At 37.0% G+C, this 21,423-nt stretch overlaps 1 protein-coding gene across 1 annotated transcript in view; it reads right to left on the reverse strand.

The window, feature by feature from the left end:
- SYT10 (synaptotagmin 10) overlaps positions 1-21,423 on the reverse strand; it is a 75,647-nt gene that overhangs the window by 46,939 nt on the left and 7,285 nt on the right. Inside the window, exon 2 of the mRNA XM_068560861.1 lies at positions 6,189-6,546. Coding sequence (XP_068416962.1) covers positions 6,189-6,546 — 358 coding nt within the window. The remainder of the gene's footprint in view (positions 1-6,188; positions 6,547-21,423) is intronic.

Raw genomic sequence — 21,423 nt, forward strand, 5'->3', positions numbered from 1 at the left:
TGGCACATAACAAGTGTTCTATAAATACTGTTGAATAAATAAGTTAAAAATTTTCCTGGAAGAATTTAGCCATATGACTAACAATCCAATCATAATAAAAGCTGTTTGGAGAAAAAACTGGTTTTCTTCTCAATTATGCAATGTAATGCTTAAAATTAATTTAAGTAACTTATCTTTATTCTGTTCAAAGAATTTACAGGAAACTTGTTTTTAATAGTAATTAAGGAAATGAATGTTCTTATTCTGTAAATACTTGTCCCTTGGCCTTTCACCATGTTAAAAAAAAAGTTTACAAATCATAACAAGAGATGATAAGCAATTGCTTTTGATCCAGCATGTATTTAAAGGAATAGAGTATGAAGTAATTAGGTTGGTAGTTTTTGATCTACAAATAAAGTTCTGAGAACATAATATTTTATATTAAAGAAAAGAAGTAATATAAAATGAAGCCTAAATTAAAAAAAAAAAAAAATCACAATAACTACTTGTCAGAATAATAAATCCAAGAATATTCTGTTTGGTATTGCTAGGTCCCTATAAGGTCTTTTGACCTTAATTATGTATTCTAGCTCTAAATTTCTATGCTCAATTTGTCATTTAGGCCTTCCCTTACTTGGAAGTATGTTGCTGGCTATCATGAGCCTCTCTCCTAGAGAGGTCAGCTAGGATTTGAAGAAAAATGTTGTAATCCTGCAACTGAGTTCACCTACCACCCTGGGTCCGTCCTTCTGTTCCTCCACATCTCCTTGAGCATACTGCAAGGAGTGTATTGAAATCACCTGTTTCGGATGTGCCTTCCATTCCCCAACCCTTCTACTAGTAGTCTTTATAATAGCAGAACTAAATATTATTAATCTTTTCATGAATTTCATAGTAAACACATGCTGGGATTCAAGAAATGTCTGTTGGAGTTTGTATGAAATAATTTACTACAAGATTCTTGTGACTAATAAAAGTCAACTTCCCAAGAATTATTTGTACTATGAAGAAGAAGGGCCTAATCAATTTATAATTAGTACTTGTAAAGAGGAGATAATATTTATCAGTGCCAGAAAACAAACTCTCCAAGTTTGAATACATTTTATAAGGTTTTATTTCTGACCTTGGTTCAAAGAGCCACCCCATTTCAGAAGTTAGTTTATATACCAAATACATATGTTTCATAGCGGAGATTATTTAACCACCTCAAGCACCGGCACAGCATGTTTTATGAACTTTTATTTCAAGGAGATAGATCTCAGGTTCTCTATTGTTCTGGTCAAGCACTGCTTCTTGGTATCCTAGCTGGTTAAATACCATTTAAATTCTTCCTTTGTGTAACATCTTGTCTTCCACTCCTTACAGTATCTTGGAATGAAAATTGCAATTTTTGCTATCTTTTGAGAAGGATTTAACTTTTTAAAAAATCTCTTAAAGAAAACTATGCACTCCAGTATTACATATTTTTACGTAATTCTTCGTTTCTCTTTTAACAATCTACAATGAGTGTTCTTTCTGACTTTATGTGTGATGATATTAAGAATTACTTTTCTAAGCAACCATAGCTAATTGTAAATCCATCAGCACATATGAGTCAATGATTTCTTTCCATGTCATGCTTTTGTTCATGTTCAAATGGATCTGTCACTAGGTTTCCTAATTATTTTCGGTATGTACTTAGAATCCTCTCTAACAGTGGCTAACCTACATAATTTCTCATCCTCAACAAATTATTTTGCCACTTACAATTCACCTCATTTCACACTATTAATGAATGCACAGAAAATTGGTCCTTATACTCATCCTTGGGAGTATACCATCATTAACCTTCTCCTAATATTAGCACTGTTTATCTCACCATCTGATGCTGTCTTTAAAGGAGCAAAGCAAAGTGGAGAGATAATCAATCAATCCAAATCATTCACTTGACGCTTATTATGCACCTACCCAGTGAGGAAATTAGGAGCACATTAAAGTAGGTTATACAGACTTGTTCTTTGAGAACTTGACATCTCAGATCTGGCAAACAGCTAGAGCTCAACATTAAGACAATAAATAATTGCTAGACTGTAGCTATGACTTTAAAGGACAATAGCTTATAATTGGACAGAAAAAGATGCATTTTCCTTAAAGATCTTATAGTGGATAAAAAAGAGTTTATCATTCTAGACAAGGGAAGTAGCATAAGCAAAAGCACAGAGGCAGAGAGTTGAGGTCTACAGGAGGATGATAAAAAGACCAAGCACTCTTCTAACTGGCAACCATGAAAGATCCATTTAGATAGATAAAACGAAGTCATCAAATTCATTTACTGATTTTTTAAATTCAACAAATATATCCTGAGTTCCTACAGTGCTTTGTCTAGGTATCAAGATCAGTACAGAAATAAAATTGGCAGGTTTTCTGCCTAAGAAGGCAGTGTAGAGCTATATGTGTGGGGCAGTATGGACTCAAAATGTTATAAGATTTTTATCATGCCTGAACTACTATATTACTTTCAAAGTAGATGCCTTTTTCTACAGTCTGTCCTACAAACTGTTGTCAAATTAATTTTCCTAAAACACAGCTCTTTATCCAGGGGACTCTTTTGCTGCAAATATTTTTGACAGGACAGACCTTGAACAATTTTGGCCATGATCTCAAGGCCTTCTCAGACTGTAATTCCAGCTGACTTTATCTTCCATTATTCCTCCACTGACCTCTATTTTCTGATCAAGGTAACTTACCTGCTGTTTTCATAATAAGATTTCCCGTTCTGTGTCCTTTCACATAAAATGTTTCCATCTGGAATGCATACCCTCTTCCAATTGTCTTTATGTGAATTCCTAGTTTCCTTTGGCCTCAGTTTAATGGGACTTCTCCATGCCTCAGCTAAAAATGATTTTTCTAATTATCTTAATTCCACATTCTCCACCACACAGTTTGCACTTGTAGTTCCTTATATTGAAGTTGGTATCTTATCTCTCTGCATTATGTTGTGGATTTTTTTCCAGTTCACTAGAGTTTGCAGAGTGGACAGAGTATGTAGAATACACTGACTATACCTAAAAGTTATATCTGCTGACTGTATCTACTGAGTAAGGCTATTGGATTAATCAACAGTCAATCAAGACAGATGTGAGAATAATGTTAATAATAAGAAATACACAGATGTCTGTTGGGTTGTTTGGCTGCCAGCAGGCTGATGGGGCCAAATGTCCAGGTATTTGAAAAGGAAGATGAGAACTTGGGAAATGTGGCAGTTTCCGGCAATGCTGTTAACTAATCAAGATGTCGCTTAAGAATAGTGACAAATAAAACTTGAGAGGATATGTCATCTATTGTCTGAGCCAAATAAAAGGGAGTCCCAACACCAGACTAGAGCTGGGATATCTTAATAAGGTGAGAAAACCAAGCATTAAAGTTAAATTTACTGTGTGTGCGTGTGTGAGTGGTGGGGTGGGGGGCGGGAGGGGTTCTGATTTGCTAGACCTCAATGAAAAGTTAACATTTGAGCAGAATAATCTGATTTATAATGATGTGCCCTGGATCTCTCTGTCTGCATAATAAACTCAGCAATTTCCCCTTCCTCTCTATATAAAGGTAATTTTTAGTATGATGAAGTAATTATATAGATGAGGGGTTTTGAGAACTAGGAATAATCAAGTTTTCTTCAAGGAATTCATCCCAAGGCCAAACAGATTAAAATCATGACTCTTGTTATTCATGATAACCACATATAATTCCACATTTCTAACTGAGCAGAATGAGCAGGAAGAGGCCCTCATTCTCCAACCTCCAAACTACCTGTCCTCAGCAGACTTTAACCATCTTTGGTTGCAAAAAAACATATTCCCTTGGCTTTAACTCTTAAAACATGTTCCATCAATCCGGATAAATCTGAATTCTAACTTTCACCAGCTGCATGGCTTTAGGCAATTTTTAAAATCTCTCTGGGCTTCAGTTAACTCACAAGTAATGGGGATAATTAATAATACTTACTTCATACAGGCTGGCAGAGGATTAGCAGGAAGGATGCCTGGCATAGTGACTAAATTGCAGGCACTCAAAAACAATACTTTTTTTCTTCCTTCTTCAGCCACTCATAAACAAGGCAATTCGAAGAGGTCAATAAAATTATATCAAAGTTCTAGCAGAACTATGAATTTGTATTCCACTTTTTCTCTTAAGAAAATATGAGATGTACATGTACAATCCAATTTTTATGTTTTTTAAGATTGAGAGAAAAAGTTTTTTTTTCTGATTTCTTCAATTTCATGTAATAACTGAGAAATCCGGGGCTAAAATGACCTGTTTTCATTCCCTATTGCATTTTATTTCTAGAAACCAATTCTGCATCCAAAACCAAGTCTTCACACATGTGTTCTCAGTATGTATTCTTTCATTCTCCCCTAGCTAGGGATAATCAGATAAGCTCTATGTTTACATTCAGCAGATAATATTTTGGAGATAGTACTTCATTTTTCTAAGGTTTCCAAAAAAAAAATCTGCACAAAGAAAGGCAAGCTATTTTCATAGCTTACCTCAGTTTGTCTTCATTAATTGAGTGTCCTTATGTAGGGTGCACTTATCAACTAAAAGAGTTGAATAATTCTGAATACTAAGTTGATATATTGTCATAGCCATTATCAATATTTTAAAAAAATGTTTTGTAGGTTAATTGAACATGTTTACCCTGAAATTTCTGGGTATGTTAAGGCTTTATTAAATATCATAGTTGACCACAGTTTGCAGATGTGATAGTAATGACAATCAAGTAACCAACCACATGAGATAATTTTGAAGCAGTTTTTCCTATAAATATAAAGAAGTGGCACATGGGATAATTATTTTATAGTTAAATATCCATAAATAAATTTAAATGAATGTATACTGGATTATAAAAATGAACCCAAATGCAGTGCTCAGGAAAACTTGTCAACATAATAACTAAATATGAGGCATACTTTGGTTATAAAATTTAAATAGCTCAGAGAAGTATAACACCTCCATCCATCCTCCTTACCCCAAAGTTTCTCATCCCCAAAGTAACAATTATTCTTACTCATCCCTCAGGGATTTATTTCAGAAAGAAGACAATTTATTTATAGATACAATCCTTTTTTATTTTATAAAAGATATATTGAATATTCTTTCAATCCTAGTAGCAAGCATGACCCATGCAGTTTTCCAACTTGATAGATTTCCAAACCCACAAAAACTATGTCATATCAGAAAGCATGGATGCATCTTTGATTTAGAGAAGTAGGAAGGTAAGATTAGGAAGTCAATCAATTAGCAGAAAACAGCACTCACCCCCATTGCTATTGATTTTTACTCTGTCCTAGGGTAAAACTAGTTGCTACTTCTGGGAATCAGAGAAACACTGCTACTAACATGTTTTTCGTGTTAAAGATTGAAGACCACACTTAGTAGAAAAAATGGCTTTTCACAAGAATCTTTTTCCCTTTACAGTTAACACAATTCAATACACACCACAGCAAATTATTTTCCCTCAAGCAAATTTCTGCTGATTTTTCCAGGCTGAGTTAAAATGTACTTACTTAAAATTTATCTCCTTAAGGAGGTCTCCCTCTTCCTTCCTTTCATGTACACTCCTTGCTATGCTCATGATATTCACCAAAGCTCTTGTGGAACTTACCATACTCTAACCAGTATAAGAGTTTGGTCTATGTGAGTTCAAATAAGCAATGAAATTTTCCAGCAGTTTATGGAGTAGGTGCTAAACAACTGTAGACTAAACATTAGTTTCTGTTACTCAGTTTTGACTGTGAACTTGTGGATGATTTCATGAAACGCATTGCAGATGGCTGTTTTCTTGATATTTATTGGTTGTTTTAAACTAAATTGAAAGACTGCAAATAGCAATGATCAAACAATGACATTTCAAAGGAAAAAGTCAATAAATAATAATCTCTAATTAGATGATTTTAATGAGACCTCAAATTCCACTAAGCCCCTTTCATGGTACTGCTCTCTGTTTGGCTTCTTTGTCCTTAATTTCTCTCTCTTCATCCTTATTTAGTCTGTCCTGCCAATTCCCTCCTTATTCTATTATCTGTTTCCTGTGTCTTTCTCATTTCTCCTGTTTGTCTTTTCTTTTCTCCTTTCCCACCTCAGTTTTTCTCTCTTAGAAAATCACATACAACACACACACACACACACACACACACACCACAAATAGTTTTATATATTTGATCTTTCCTTACCGGGATGAAGATGTAGGCTCAGTAGTTTGTCTTTGCACACGTGCATGTTTAATTAAATGTTCTGTTAAAGCAGTTTGGACTTCTGTTGGGATATCAGGGGAAGTGTGGCTGATTTTTATTGCAGGCTCAATAGCTTTCAGTGCTGGTTCTCCATTTTCTTTAACCTCTTTTTTCTCTTCAGTCTCAAAAACTTCAGTGGGAGCACTTGACATGCTCTGTGGAAGGGTACTGACATTGGAAGTCACGGGTTTGCTCTTCCAGCAAGGCCAGCACAACTTCCAGAAGACAAAAAGTGAAACAACCAACAAGGCCAGGCCACAAAAGCTGACAACAACTGCTAACAGGCTGACTGAAATATCTGGAAAAAATTACAATGTAAAGAAATATTAAGTCATTGATAGTGTATGTAATAAGGCAGCAACAGTGGGATAATTTGATATTATGGTTATTATTAATAGTTTACTGATTTAGAGTTTCAAAAATTTACTTTTAAGTGTCTTTGTAGGGAGGAAATATTAATAATTATGTTTGGAAATTCTCAAAGGAGACAAAAATTTCTTTCCCAGGAAGTTTCCAATTGTATACAAGAAAAGCATGATATGTACATATTATTTCCAAGTATAGTACAAAGGTTCCAAGAGTTTGCAAAATGAAGGTTAGCTACATGCAACCTGCCTTGAAGTCATGAAGCTTAAGATGCTCTGAAACTGTATACAACTAGAAAGGCTTCTGTTTGCTTCATCTTTGATCTAAAGATGCAACCTTCTTACTCTCTAAGCAGGTAATGTTAAATATTTGTATAAACTGCTTTCTATGGTGTAAATGATAATAACACATTACTAATAGAGAATGGGTACACAATTATTTGTATTTTCAAACTCCATAGGTCCTTTCTAATAAGCTTTCATGCTCCTAATTTCTAAAGTCCAAAATTGGTTGATGGTTTCTTATCTAAGTATCTTTAAAATATTCTTATTTAAAAATAATTACAGGGACTTCCCTGGTGGTGCAGTGGTTAAGAATCTGCCTGGCAATACAGGGGACACAGGTTCAAGCCCTGGTCTGGGAAGATCCCACACGCCACGGAGCAACTAAGCTTGTGTGCTATAACTACTGAGATTGTGCTCTAGAGCCCATGAGCCACAACTACTGAGCCTGAGTGTTACAACTACTGAAGCTCTTGCTACTAGAGCCCGTGCTCTGCAAGAAAAGAAGCCACCGCAATGAGAAGCCCACGCACTGCAATGAAGAGTAGCCCCCTCTTGCCGCAACTAGAGAAAGCCCACACACAACAACGAAGACCCCAATACAGCCAAAAATAAATAAATAAATAAATTTTTAAAAATAAAAATAATTACAAAATTAATATATGCTCATTATGTAAAATAATTAAAAGTGATATAGTAAAAAAAAGTTAATGATTGTATAAATAAACAAATGGCAGAGAAGAAACAAATCTCTCATGCAAAAGCACGCCAAACAATTTATGTGGATATTCTGCCCTCAAGGAAGTGGAGCATAGCTCTCCATTCCTTAACTGTGGGATGCACAAAGTGACTTTCTCCTAAAGAGTACTTGTATGGAAAGGGGCAAAAACGATGTAACTTTACACAGAAGAAATCTGAAAAATGCTAACTTCACCCAGGTGATCAAAGGGAACACCAACAGTGACAAATCATGTTAATACCTTTGATAGGATGTGATGAATATGGCACTTTATCTTTGTGGTCTTCCTCCCCAAACCAACAACCTGAATCTAATCATGAGAAAAATAGAAGACAAATTCCAGTAGAGGGACATTCTACAAAAAACTGCCAATGTTGTCCAAAAAAAGGAAGTCTGAGAAACTGTCATAACCCAGAGACTAAGGAGACATTACAACTAAATGCAATGTGGTATCCTAGATGGAATCCTGGAGCTAAAAAAAAAAAAAAAAAAACAGGACATTAGGTAAAAACTAAGGAAATCTGAATAAAGTATGGACTTTAGTTAGCAGTGTATCAATACTAGTTCATCAACTGTAACAAATGTACCATATTGATGTAAAATGTTAATAATAGGAGAAACTGGGTGTGGGGAATATGGGAACTCTGTAGTATTTTCCCAAATTTTTCTGCACATCTACAACTGTTTTCAAAAGTAAAATCCATTTAAAAATGTTAAGAATATCCCCCTACCCATTTCCATTTTCACCTTCCTAAAATAATCAATGTTAGCAACCTGGTGTTATAGCACTCTTAAAGTTTGGAAGACCAAATAGATTTCCCATGAGGGGAAATTTTTCTAGATTTAGATAACCTTATACTTTTCTTTTACAACTTTGTTTAGCATCAGTGTCAAATATGAAACCAATTTCTTTTGTTTCTTTGTTTTAAATAAAGATGTTAGGAATATGTTACAGGCTTAACTGTGTCTGTCCCTCCATCCCTTTCAAATTCATAAGTTAAAGTTCTAAACCCCAGTACCTCAGAATGCGTATTTGGAGATAGAGACTTTTAAATTAGTAATTAAGGCAAAATGAGGTCATATGGATGAGCCCTAACCCAATATAACTGGTGTCCTTATAAGAAGAGCAGATAAAGACAAAGACAGTCACAGAAGGAAGACCATGTGAAGACCCAGGGAGAAGGCAGCCATTGACAAGCCAAAGAGAAGAGGATTCAGAAGAAATCAACCCTCCTGACACCTTTATCTCAGACTTCTAGCTTCCAAAACTCTGAGGAATAAGGTTCTGTTGTTTAAGCCACCCAGTCTGTAGTACTTGATTATGGCAGCCCTAGCAAACTAAAGAAAAAATCCAATTTCCTTTAACCACCATTGTAAATCCAGGAGGTCCCACCTCTCCTCCAAAGCAACCAATAACCCCAGTTTGGTTTGTGTCTGTCCAGCCCAAGCACTAATAAACAAAAATATCTCTTAAGTAACTATAAAATATAGAACTATTTAATACAATTTTTAATATAAATGGCTACTGCATATTTCTTTATTCAATTTCCTTTTTTTTTTATTCAACAATACTTGAGGTCTAACTTCATGTCACAGCATTCCATAATACTTCATCATGATGGATATTTGGATTATGCCCACTGTTTGCTATTACAACATAGCTACAATGAGCATCCTTGTACTCTTGTCCCTGTGCATATTTGTGAATATTTATCTAAAGTAAATATCTAGAAATAGAACCACAGGGTCACATGTTATGCACATATTTAGCTTTACTAGATATTTCCAGAAAGAACCCCAGACTGACTAACAAAAAACATCATATAAGTTTGCCAGTTCCTACAATTTCAGAGAAATATTGTTGTATTTTAATTTTTACTGACCTGATGGGGAAATGATAGGTTGTTTATTTCTCTGATTAGTGAGATAAAATGGTTCTGGTTAAACTCTCAATTTGTAGCTGATGGAAATCCGTTAAGAAATTGAAATAATTCCAAGTTTTTATTGCTACTTAATTATAAGAATAAAAATTAATTTTGACATGCTATAATACATAGACACTAATATTTTCCTTTATTTTTCAATTGCTAGCTAAAGCTACATTGAATATATTTTCCATTTATATTCCATTGGTGAGGAATGCGTGATCATATTTCATATTTTGTAGTTTATTTTTACATTTTAAAATTATTTGTTAGCACCATACCTTGAGGGAAAGAGAAAAATTATAAAATGAATGTGCTTCCTGATTATTAACTACAGTTTTAAAATGGAGGAAGCCAATGATGGCTTCATAATCTTCATGTATTTTCAGCTCCACTTACATTATATTTTTCTGGATATTTTAACTCAATTAACTTCTTCAGTGGCTAACTTCTACTGAGTTGGAGCCAAAGCCAAGATATAAGGAAACTGCAGGACAATGTGGGATAGAGGAAAGGATGGAAATACTTTTCAGTCTATAACTGAAAATGCCCCCTGTTTTTAGGTTCTTTGACCCAATTTCAACTTGTGTGTGTCGGGGGGGGCGGAATTCCCATACCACCAACAATTTTCTGGATACCAACTGGGTGTTCTTACAGTTCAACTCAATTCTGACACCTGCCTACCAGAGGTAGCATTAGATTCCACAGGTTAAGGGTTCAGTCCTACATAACTGCCCCCCTCCCTTCCAATGCCAGTAGCAAATCCAAGTTGTTACCTGTGGTTTTCTGACCAACCGGCAAAAGATTGGAGGTTCCCACGACCCCCTCCTTGGGTTTGATTAATTTGCCAGAGCAGCTTACAGAACTCAGGAAACTCATTTCTTTACCAGTTTACTATAAAAAGATATAAGGATATATTATAAAAGGATTACCAGTTTATTATAAAAGGATATAACTCAGAAATAGCCAGATGGAAGAGATCATAGGGCAAAGTATGGGGAAAGGACATGGAAGCTCAGAGCACAATATTCTCAAATTTCTGCATGTACAACCCAGAAGCTCTCAAACCCCATCCTGTTGGGTTTTTGTAGAGGCTTCATTACATTGGCATGATTGAGTAAATAATTGGCCACTGGTGACTGATTCAACCTCCAGCCCCTTTCCCTTCTCAGGAGGTCAGCAGGGGTGGGACTGAAAGTTCCAACCCTCTAATCACATGGTTGATTCTTCTGGAAAACAGCCCTCATCCTTAGGTGGGGTCCAAAAGTCACCTCATTAACCTAACAAGACATGGCTCTCATCACTAAGGAAATTCTAAGGGTTTTGGGAGCTGTGAGCCAGGAACTGTGGTTGAAGACTAAATATATATGCACAATATCACACCTCCCTTCTCACTAATGTGGTTCATAAAATACTTCATCCAAACCAAGTCACTTTTGAAAGTGAAAGGTTGTACTATCAACTGTACCAGAGTAGCGGGAATCAAGTCATATTCTGTAAACTTAGTAAATGGTCATCTTACCTCTTTTAGTCTAACATCCTTCCAAATTACCCAATCAGGTCAAATCTAAACTTTGAATGGCATTCCACAGTGTCTTTGTGATTTGACCCCTGGCTATTGACCCAACTTCATTCTTCTGCCACTCTCCTACCTATTCTCCTTCTCTTGACCACACGTTACTCTCTCATGATTTTTGTTCGGGCTGTTTCAAATAGTTCCAGGGCATTTTTTCCTCCTGTCTGGGTGCCTGGCAAATTTGTATTCATGCTTCAAAAACTAGATCCAGTAGTACCTCTTCCCGGAAGCTCTCTCTGCCTCCTCTGTCCCTAAGAGCCTTTAAAGCACACCCACTACCATAGCACTAGTAATAATTTATTGGCCTATAATCTTTTATCCCCAACACTTAGGACATGATGGTTTCAAAATTATTTTCTTTTGGATATTAGAAAGGTAGTATGGTATACATTATCTGGGATAACATCTAGTAAACAAACACATTAATATATATGTTATGAAATGTATGGATCAGTCACATTGAGTGGGATCACTGAAGACCGTAAGCAACTTAATGCCAATTTAGGTAAGGTGTTAGTGCCAAATTGGACAATTTTTAAAAATTTTAATTTATTTTTGGCTGCTTTGGGTCTTCCTTGCTGCACACAGGCTTTTTCTAGTTGCGGTTGGGGGGGCGGCTACTCTTCGCGGCAGTGTGTGGGCTTCTCATTGCGGTGGCTTCTCTTGTTGCAGAGCTTGGGCTCTAGGTCCATGGACTTCAGTAGTTGCAGCACGTGGCCTCAGTGATTGTGGTCCACGGGCTCTGGGGTGTGCAAGTTTCAGTAATTGTGGCATGTGGGCTCTAGAGTGCAGACTCAGTAGTTGTGATGCACGGGCTTAGTTGCTCTGTGGCATGTGGGATCTTCCCTGACCAGGGATCGAACCTGTGTCCTCTGCATTGGCAGGCGGATTCTTAACCACTGCGCCACCAGGGAAGTCCCCAAATTGGACAATTTGCAAAATAATTTTCAGGTTTCAGAGGTTTGGAGGTTTCATAATTGTGGACAAGGAATTGTGGATGTGTATTTATTTTGCTTCTCCAAATGCTCCCATCCTACCAATACACTTTCTCCCTTTATTTACCTTTTTTTTTTTTAGTGTCTAGTATATATCACATGGTCAAAAATATTTATGGAGCTACTGAATACACATGTTGGGAATTATCTGAAAAGATACTCAAATGTCTGTGAACTTCAAGATGGCTAAAACTTGAGTGACATGGAGGGAATATATAGAAATTCTCATACTAGGAAAATAGTATAATATAACTTATACTGTGAAACCATTTAGACTTGGGTTAAAATGTCAACTCCACCACTGTGTGACTTTGGGCAAATTGTTTAGACATTAAGAGTCTCAGCAAAATGGGGGAATTTATATTTATTTCACAGGAATGTTGTGAGTTTTATATAAGGAAATGTATGTAAATTATTTAGAATCATAATTTGCATAAGTGCAACAATAGGTTGCTACTATTGTCAACTATTTTTTTTTTTCTTTAAACAAGAGTACCTAAGGGAAAAGAGGCATAGATATGGATTGAGTATGGATTGAATGGTGATTCACAGATAAGTTAGAAGAGAAACTCATCTTGTAATGCTATTTAGTACTGAAAGGAGTGAATTTGCTTATAATGGAGACCAAAATTTCTGAGTAAATATTAATGTTTCAGGAAGTTAATAAATAACATTCTATTTTCCTACTCAGTTGTGCTCAGAGAAACTGTGCAAGCAGGTAGCAATTAAAAAAAAAACAGGTGAATATCAGCTTAGGTCCATTAGAAAGTGGACTTGCTAATATATCACCTTGAATTAACTAGACTAGCCCATAGAGTCACAGTCCTGGCTGGACAACCACATGTGTTCCCCATGGGTACTTGACCCTATAAAATCTACTACACAAAGGAGTAGAGAATATTTGTTTCCTGAGGATATCAAGCTTATAACTCAAAGAAAAGGGGGAAACAGGTAAGTCATTTCGTAGGGATGGGGTAGGCCAAGATTCCATGATTATCCTATCTTGTAGCTCCTTCTATCCAGAAATGTAAAGCAAGGGGGGAAGAGATTTCCCCACAACAGTAAGAAGTGAAAGAAGTTGCATTAGTTGGAATTTTACCGAGAAAAATAAAACTAAAATTATAAAAAGAAGCTTATTGCATTACACACTTTTTACATTGCTTATTATTGAAATTATGACTAATTATTAAAAGTATTTAAAAAACAAAACCAATAGTTTAATTCTTAGGTCTTTATGGCATTTTTTTTTCAACAAAATTTGTTTAACAAGATAAAAAAAGAATTTGACTATCAAAAGATTAAGGGAGGATCTGTGAGAATTTATAAAGTCATCAAAATGCTTAAAATGAGTTTTTATGATTCAGTATTTAGCTATGACATGAAGGATGTTATGAGTTTGGACTTAGTTCAAATTCAAATAAGTAGTCCCAGGAACATTTTTAAGTCAAGGTATGAAATGGTTGAATATGCATTTCAGAAATAACCTTCTGGCTAGGGAGAAGATAAGAGTGGAGGCCAGCTAGAAGATGAAAAAATAGTTAACAGATTATAGTAGTCATCCACATGAGAGATTATAGTGGTTCTGAACAAGGGTGGCTGAAATGCGAAAAAGAGCACGTTGGGAAATCAAGGCTCTAGTGAAGGAGTGTGAAGATTGAAGGACAAGAATGTGATTCACTGGGAGACAAACAGGTTGTTGAAGTGAGGAAGACAATGACTTCAGCTTCGGCTGTGTTGGGTTTGGAGTACATACCCAACATGCAAATAGAAATTTTGAGTAAGCTGTTGGTCACTGCAACTCAAGATAAAATTGAAGGACTTTCTTAAATAGTAGAATCTGAATCCATGAAAGAGAAGATAAAAGCTCCTTAACAGATTCCTGAGGACACCGATAATAAAAGAAAGAGAACTTTAAAGAACAAAGAGCCTGCATAGAAGACTGGGAAAGAGTAGAAGTATGAACAAAAATGAGATCAATGTGCTTTCATAGAAATTTAGAGAATATTTTAAGAAGTGGTAAACAGTATAAAAGTTAAAATAAGTTCAATTAAAACAAAGGTTGGTAAGTATCCATTAACTTTAACAAGTAGGTCTTTAGTGTATTCGAGGAGACTAGTGAAGCAGAGACTGTTAAACAGATGAATGTGGTTTAATGAATAAATGGGAGTGAGGATGTGAATTCTGTGAGTGTAGATAGTTCCTTCAGGATATTGTATTCAGGAAAGGGGGAAACAGTAGCACATGGAATTGATGATGTTTGGATGTGCAATATTTTAGCATGTTTTAAAATTTATGGGAAGGAATCAGTAGACAAGAAGAGATAGAAAATTAAGCAGAATGAATAATTAATAGTAAAGTCTCATAAAAGGTGACCGTGGGTGGAGTCTGAAGCAAAGGTGAAAGGATTGGATCACGTCTTCCTTTGTAAGAAAACGAGGATGGGCTGGAGACCTTCAAGATGGCAGAGGAATAAGACGTGGAGATCACCTTCCTCCCCACAAATACATCAGAAATACATCTACGTGTGGAACAACTCCTACAGAACACCTACTGAATGCTATCAGAAGACCTCAGACTTCCCAAAAGGCAAGAAACTCCCCACGTACCTGGGTAGGGCAAAAGAAAAAAGAAAAAACAGAGACAAAAGAATAGGGACGAGACCTGCACCTTGGGGAGGGAGCCGTGAGGCAGGAAAAGTTTCCACACACTAGGAAGGCCCTTCACTCGTGGAGACGGGGGGTGGTTGGTGGGGGGGAACTTTGGAGCCACAGAGGAGAGCACAGCAACAGGGGTGCAGAGGGCAAAGCGGAGAGATCACCGCACAGAGGATTGCTGCCAACCAGTACTCACCAGCCAGAGAGGCTTGTCTGCTCACTTGCCGGGACGGGTGGGGGCTGGGAGTTCCAGCTTTGGAGGTCAGATCCCAGGGAGAGGACTGGGGTTGCCTGCATGAACACAGCCTAAAGGGGGCTAGTGCACCACAGCTAGCCAGGAGGGAGTCCGGGAAAAAGTCTGCACCTGCCTAAGAGGCAAGAGACCATTGTTTCAGGGTGCGCAAGGACAGGGGACTCAGAGCGCCACCTAAATGAGCTCCAGAGAAGGGCACGAGCTGCGGCTATCAGCACAGACCCCAGAGATGGGCATGAAACGCTAAGGCTGCTGCTGCAGCCACCAAGAAGCCTGTGTGCAAGCACAGGTCACTATCCACACCTCCTGTCTTGGGAGCCTGTGCAGCCCACCACTGCCAGGGTCCCGTGAACCAGGGATAACTTCCCTGGGAGAACACACGGTGCACTTCAGGCTGTTTCAATATCACGCCAACCTCTGTCACCACAGGATTTCCCCGCATACTGTACCCCTCCTTCCCCCCAGCCTGAGCAAGCCAGAGCTCCCTAATCAGCTGCTCCTTTAACCCCGTCCTGTCTGGGTGGGAACAGATGCCCTCAGTCGACCTATACGCAGAGGCAGGGTCAGTACAAAGGTGAACCCCAGGAGCTGTGCGAACAAAGAAGAGAAAGGGAAATTTCTCCCAGCAGCCTCAGGAGCAGCGGATTAAATCTCCACAATCAACTTGATGTACCTTGCATCTGTGGAATACCTGAATAGACAATGAAGCATCCCAAAATTGAGGCAGTGGACTTTGGGAGCAACTGTAGACTTGGGGTTTGCTGTATGCGACTGACTGGTTCCTGGTTTTATGTTTATCTTAGTTTTGTATTTAGAGTTTATTATCATTGGTAGATTTGTTTAGTGATTTTGTTGCTCTCTTCCTTTTTTTAATTAATTTATTTTTTTAAAATGTAGATTTTTTTTTTTAAATTTTTTCTCTGTAAGTGTGTATGTGTATGCTTCTTTGTGTGATTTTGTCTGTATAGCTTTGCTTTTACCATTTGTCCTAGGGTTCTGCCTGTCAGCTTTTTCTTTTATCTTTATTTTGTTTTTACTATTCTTTTTAGTGCTTGTTATCATTGGTGGATTTGTTTTTGGTTTGGTTTCTCTCTTCTTTCTTTCTTTCTCCCTTTATTTCTCCCTTTCATTCTCCCGTTTCTCCTCCTTTTCTTCCTTCATTTCCCTTCCCTTCCCCTCCCTTCCTTTCCCTTCCCTCCCTCCCTCCCTCCTTTCTTTCTTTTTTGCTTTCTTTCTTCCTTTATTTCCCCCTTTTCTTCTAAGCCACGTGGCTGACAGGGTCTTGGTGCTCTGGCAGGGTGTCAGGCCTGTGCCTTTGAGGTGGGACAGCTGAGTTCAGGACATTGGTCCACCAGAGACCTCCCAGCTCCACGTAATATCAAATGGCAAAAGTTCTCCCAGAGATATCCATCTCAATGCTAAGACCCAGCTCCACTCAACAACCAGAAAGCTACAGTGCTGGACACCTTATGCCAAACAACCAACAAGACAGGAACACAAAACCACCCATTAGCAGAGAGGTTGCCTAAAATCATAATAAGGTCACAAACACCGCAAGACACACCACCAGACATGGTCCTGCCTACCAGAAAGATAAGATACAGCCTCATCCACCAGAACACAGGCACTAGTCCCCTTCCCCAGGAAGCCTACACAACCCACTGAACCAACCTTAGCCACTGGGGGCAGACACCAAAAACAAAGGGGAACTACAAACCTGCAGCCTGCAATAAGGGGACCCCAAACACAGTAAGTTAAGCACATGAGAAGACAGAGAAACACACAGCAGAAAAGGAGCAAGGTAAAAACCCACCAGACCAAACAAATGAAGAGGAAATAGGCAGTCTACCTGAAAAAGATTTGAGAGTAATGATAGTAAAGAGGATCCAAAATCTTCGAAATAGAATGCAGAAAATACAAGAAACGTTTCACAAGGACCTAGAAGAACTAAAGAGCAAACAAACAATGATGAAAAACACAATAAATGAAATTAAAGTTTCTCTAGAAGGAAACAATAGGAGAATAACTGAGGCAGAAGAACAGATAAGTGACCTGGAAGATACAATAGTGGAAATAATTACTGCAGAGCAGAATAAAGAAAAAACAGAATGAAAAGAATTGAAGACAGCCTCAGAGGCCTCTGGGACAACATTAAATGCACCAACGTTCCAATTATAGGGGTCCCAGAAGAAGAATAGAAAAAGAAAGGGACTGAGAAAATATTTAAAGAGATTATTGTTGAAAACTTCCCTAATGTGGGAAAGGAAATAGTCAGCCAAGTGCAGGAAGCACAGAGAGTCCCATACATGATAAATCCAAGGAGAAACATGCCAAGACACATATTAATCAAACTATCAAAAATTAAATACAAAGAAAAAATATTAAAAGCAGCAAGGGAAATACAACAAATAACATACAAGGGTATCCCCATAAGGTTCATGGTTGATTTTTCAGCAGAAAGTCTGCAAGCCAGAAGGGAGTGGCAAGACATATTTAAAGTGATGAAAGGGAAGAACTTACAACCAAGATTACTCTACCCAGCAAGGATCTCATTCAGATTCGACAGACAAGTTAAAAAACTTACAGACAAGCAAGAGCTAATAGAATTCTGCACCACCAAACCAGCTTTACAACAAATGCTAAAGGAACTTCTCTAGGCAAGAAACACAAGAGAAGGAAAAGATCTACAATAACAAACCCAAAACAATTACGAAAATGGTAATAGGAACATACATATTGGTAACTACATTAAATGTAAATGGATTAAATGCTCCCACCAATAGACATAGACTGGCTGCATGGATACAAAAACAAGACCCGTATATATGCTGTCTGCAGGAGACGCACTTCAGACTTAGGGACACATACAGACTGAAAGTGAGGGGATGGAAGAAGATATTCCATGCAAATGGAAATCAAAAGAAAGCTGGAGTAGCAATTCTCATATCAGACAAAATAGACTCTAAAATAAAGACTACTACAAGAGACAAAGAAGGACACTACCTAATGATCAAGGGATCAATCCAAGAAGAAGATATAACACAGGTAAATATTTATGCACCCAACATAGGAGCACCTCAATACATAAGACAAATGCTAACAGCCATAAAAGGGAAAATTGACAGTAACACAATCATAGTAGGGGACTTTAACACCCCACTTTCACCAATGGACAGATCAACTAAAATGAAAATAAATAAGGAAACACAAACTTTAAATGATACATTAAACAGGATGGATCTAATTGATATTTATAGGATATTCCATCCAAAAACAACAGAATACAATTTCTTCTCAAGTGCTCATGGAACATTCTCCAGGATAGATCATGTCTTGTGTCACAAATCAAGTCTTGGTAAATTTAAGAAAATTGAAATTGTATCACATATCTTTTCCGACCACAATGTTATAAGACTAGATATCAATTACAGGAAAAAAAAAAACTTTAAAGAATACAAACATATGGAGGTTAAACAATACACTACGTAATAACCAAGAGATCACTGAAGAAATCAAAGAGGAAATCAAAAAAAAACCTAGAAACAAATGACTATAAAACACGATGACACAAAACCTATGGAATTCAGCAAAAGCAATTCTAAGAGGGAAGTTTATAGCAATAAAATCCTACCTCAAGAAACAAGAAACATCTCAAATGAACAACCTAACCTTACACTGAAAGCAATTAGAGAAAGAAGAACCAAAAAAACCCCAAAGTTAGCAGAAGGAAAGAAATCATAAATATCAGATCAGAAATAAATGAAAAAGAAATGAAGGAAAACATAGCAAAGATCAATAAAACTAAAAGCTGGCTCTGTGACAAGATAAACAAAACTAGCAAACCATTAGCCAGACTCATCAAGAAAAAAAGGGAGAAGACTCAAATCAACAGAATTAAAAATGAAAAAGAAGAAGTAACCACTGACACTGCAGAAATACAAAGAATCATGAGAGATTACTACAAGCAACTATATGCTAATGAAATGGACAACCTGGAAGAAATAGACAAATTCTTTGAAAAGTACAACCTTCTGAGACTGACCCAGGAAGAAATAGAAAATATAAACAGACCAATCAGAAGCACTGAAATTGAGACTGTGATTAAAAATCTTCCAACAAACAAAAGCCCAGGACCAGATGGCTTCACAGATGAATTCTATCAAACATTTAGAGAAGCACTAACACCTGCCCTTCTCAAACTCTTCCAAAATATAGCAGGGGGAGGAACACTCCCAAACTCATTCTACGAGGCCACCATCGCACTGATACCAAAACCACACAAAAATGTCACAAAAAAAGAAAACTACAGGCCAATATCACTGATGAACATAGATGCATAAATCCTGAACAAAATACTAGCAAAGAGAATCCAACAGCACATTAAAAGGATCATACACCATGATCAAGTGGGGTTTATCCCAGGAATGCAAGGATTCTTCAATACATGCACATCAATCAATGTGATAAACCATATTAACTAGTTGAAGGAGAAAAACCATATGATGGTCTCAATAGATGCAGAAAAATGTTTTAACAAAATTAAACCCCCATTTATGATAAAAGCCCTGCAGAAAGTAGGCATAGAGGGAACTTACCTCAACATAATAAAGGCCATATATGACAAACCCACAGCCAACATCGTTATCAATGGTGAATAACTGAAACCATTTCCTCTAAGATCAGGAACAAGACAAGGTTGTCCACCCTCACCACTGTTATTCAACATAGTTTTGGAAGTTTTAGCTATAGCAATCAGAGAAGAAAAAGGAAGAAAAGGAATCCAAAATCAGAAAAGAAGAAGTAAAGCTCTCACTGTTTGCAGATGACATTATACTATACATAGAGAATTCGAAAGATGTCACCAGAAAACTACTAGAGCTAATCAATGAATTTGGTAAAGTAGTAGGTTACAAAATTAATGCACAGAAATCTCTTGCATTCCTATACACTAATAATGAAAAATCTGAAAGAGAAATTAAGGAAACACTCCCATTTATCATTGCAACAAAAAGAACAAAATACCTAGGAATAAACCTACCTAAGGAGACAAAAGACCTGTATGCAGAAAACTATAAGACACTGATGAAAGAAATTAAAGATGATACAAACAGATGGAGAGCTATACCATGTTCTTGAAAGAATCAACATTGTGAAAATGACTATACTACCCAAAGCAATCTACAGATTCAATGCAATCCCTATCAAACTACCAATGTCATTTTTCACAGAACCAGAACAAAAAATTTCACAATTTGTATGGAAACACAAAAAACCCCAAATAGCCAAAGCAATCTTGAGAAAGAAGAATGGAGCTGGAGGAATCAGGCTCTCAGATTTCAGACTAGACTACAAAGCTACAGTAACCAAGACAGTTTGGTACTGGCACAATAACAGAAATATAGATCAATGGAACAGTATAGAAAGCCCAGAGGTAAACCCATGCACATATGGTCACCTTATCTTTGATAAAGGATGTAAGAATATACAGTGGAGGAAAGACAGCCTCTTCAATAAGTGGTGCTGGGAAAGCTGGACAGCTACATGTAAAAGAATGAAATTAGAACACTCCCTAACACCATACACAAAAATAAACTCCAAATGGATTAAATACCTAAATGTAAGGCCAGACAGTCTTAGCAGAAAACATAGGCAGAACACTCTATGACATAAATCATAGCAAGATCCTTTTTGACCCACCTCCTAGAGAAATGGAAATAAAAACAAAAATAAACAAATGGGACCTAATGAAACTTAAAAAGCTTCTGCACAGCAAAGGAAACCATAAACAAGACCAAAAGACAACCCTGATAATGGGAGAAAATATTTGCAAATGAAGCAACTGATAAAGCATGAATCTCCAAAATTTACAAGCAGGTCATGCAGCTCAATATCAAAAACACAAACAACCCAATCCAAAAATGGGCAGAAGACCTAAACAGACACTTCTCCAAAGAAGATATACAGATTGCCACGAAACACATGAAAGGATGCTCAACATAATTAATCATTAAAGAAATGCAAATCAAAACTACAATGAGGTATCACCTCACACCAGTCAGTATGGCCATCATCAAAAAATCTACAGAAAATAAATGCTGGAGAGGGTGTGGAGAAAAGTGCACTGTTGGTGGGAATGTAATTTGATAGAGCCACTATGGAGAACATTATGGAGCTTCCTTAAAAACCTAAAAATAGAACTACCACATGACCCAGCAATCTCACTACTGGGCATATACCCTGAGAAAACCATAATTCAAAAAGAGTCATGTACCACAATGTTCATTGCAGCTCTATTTACAATAGCCAGGACATGGAAGCAACCTAAGTGTCCATTGACAGATGAATGGATAAAGTAGATATGGCACGTATATACAATGGAATTTTAC

Source organism: Eschrichtius robustus, chromosome 13 (assembly GCF_028021215.1).
Source record: "Eschrichtius robustus isolate mEscRob2 chromosome 13, mEscRob2.pri, whole genome shotgun sequence".
Taxonomy (NCBI): domain Eukaryota; kingdom Metazoa; phylum Chordata; class Mammalia; order Artiodactyla; family Eschrichtiidae; genus Eschrichtius; species Eschrichtius robustus.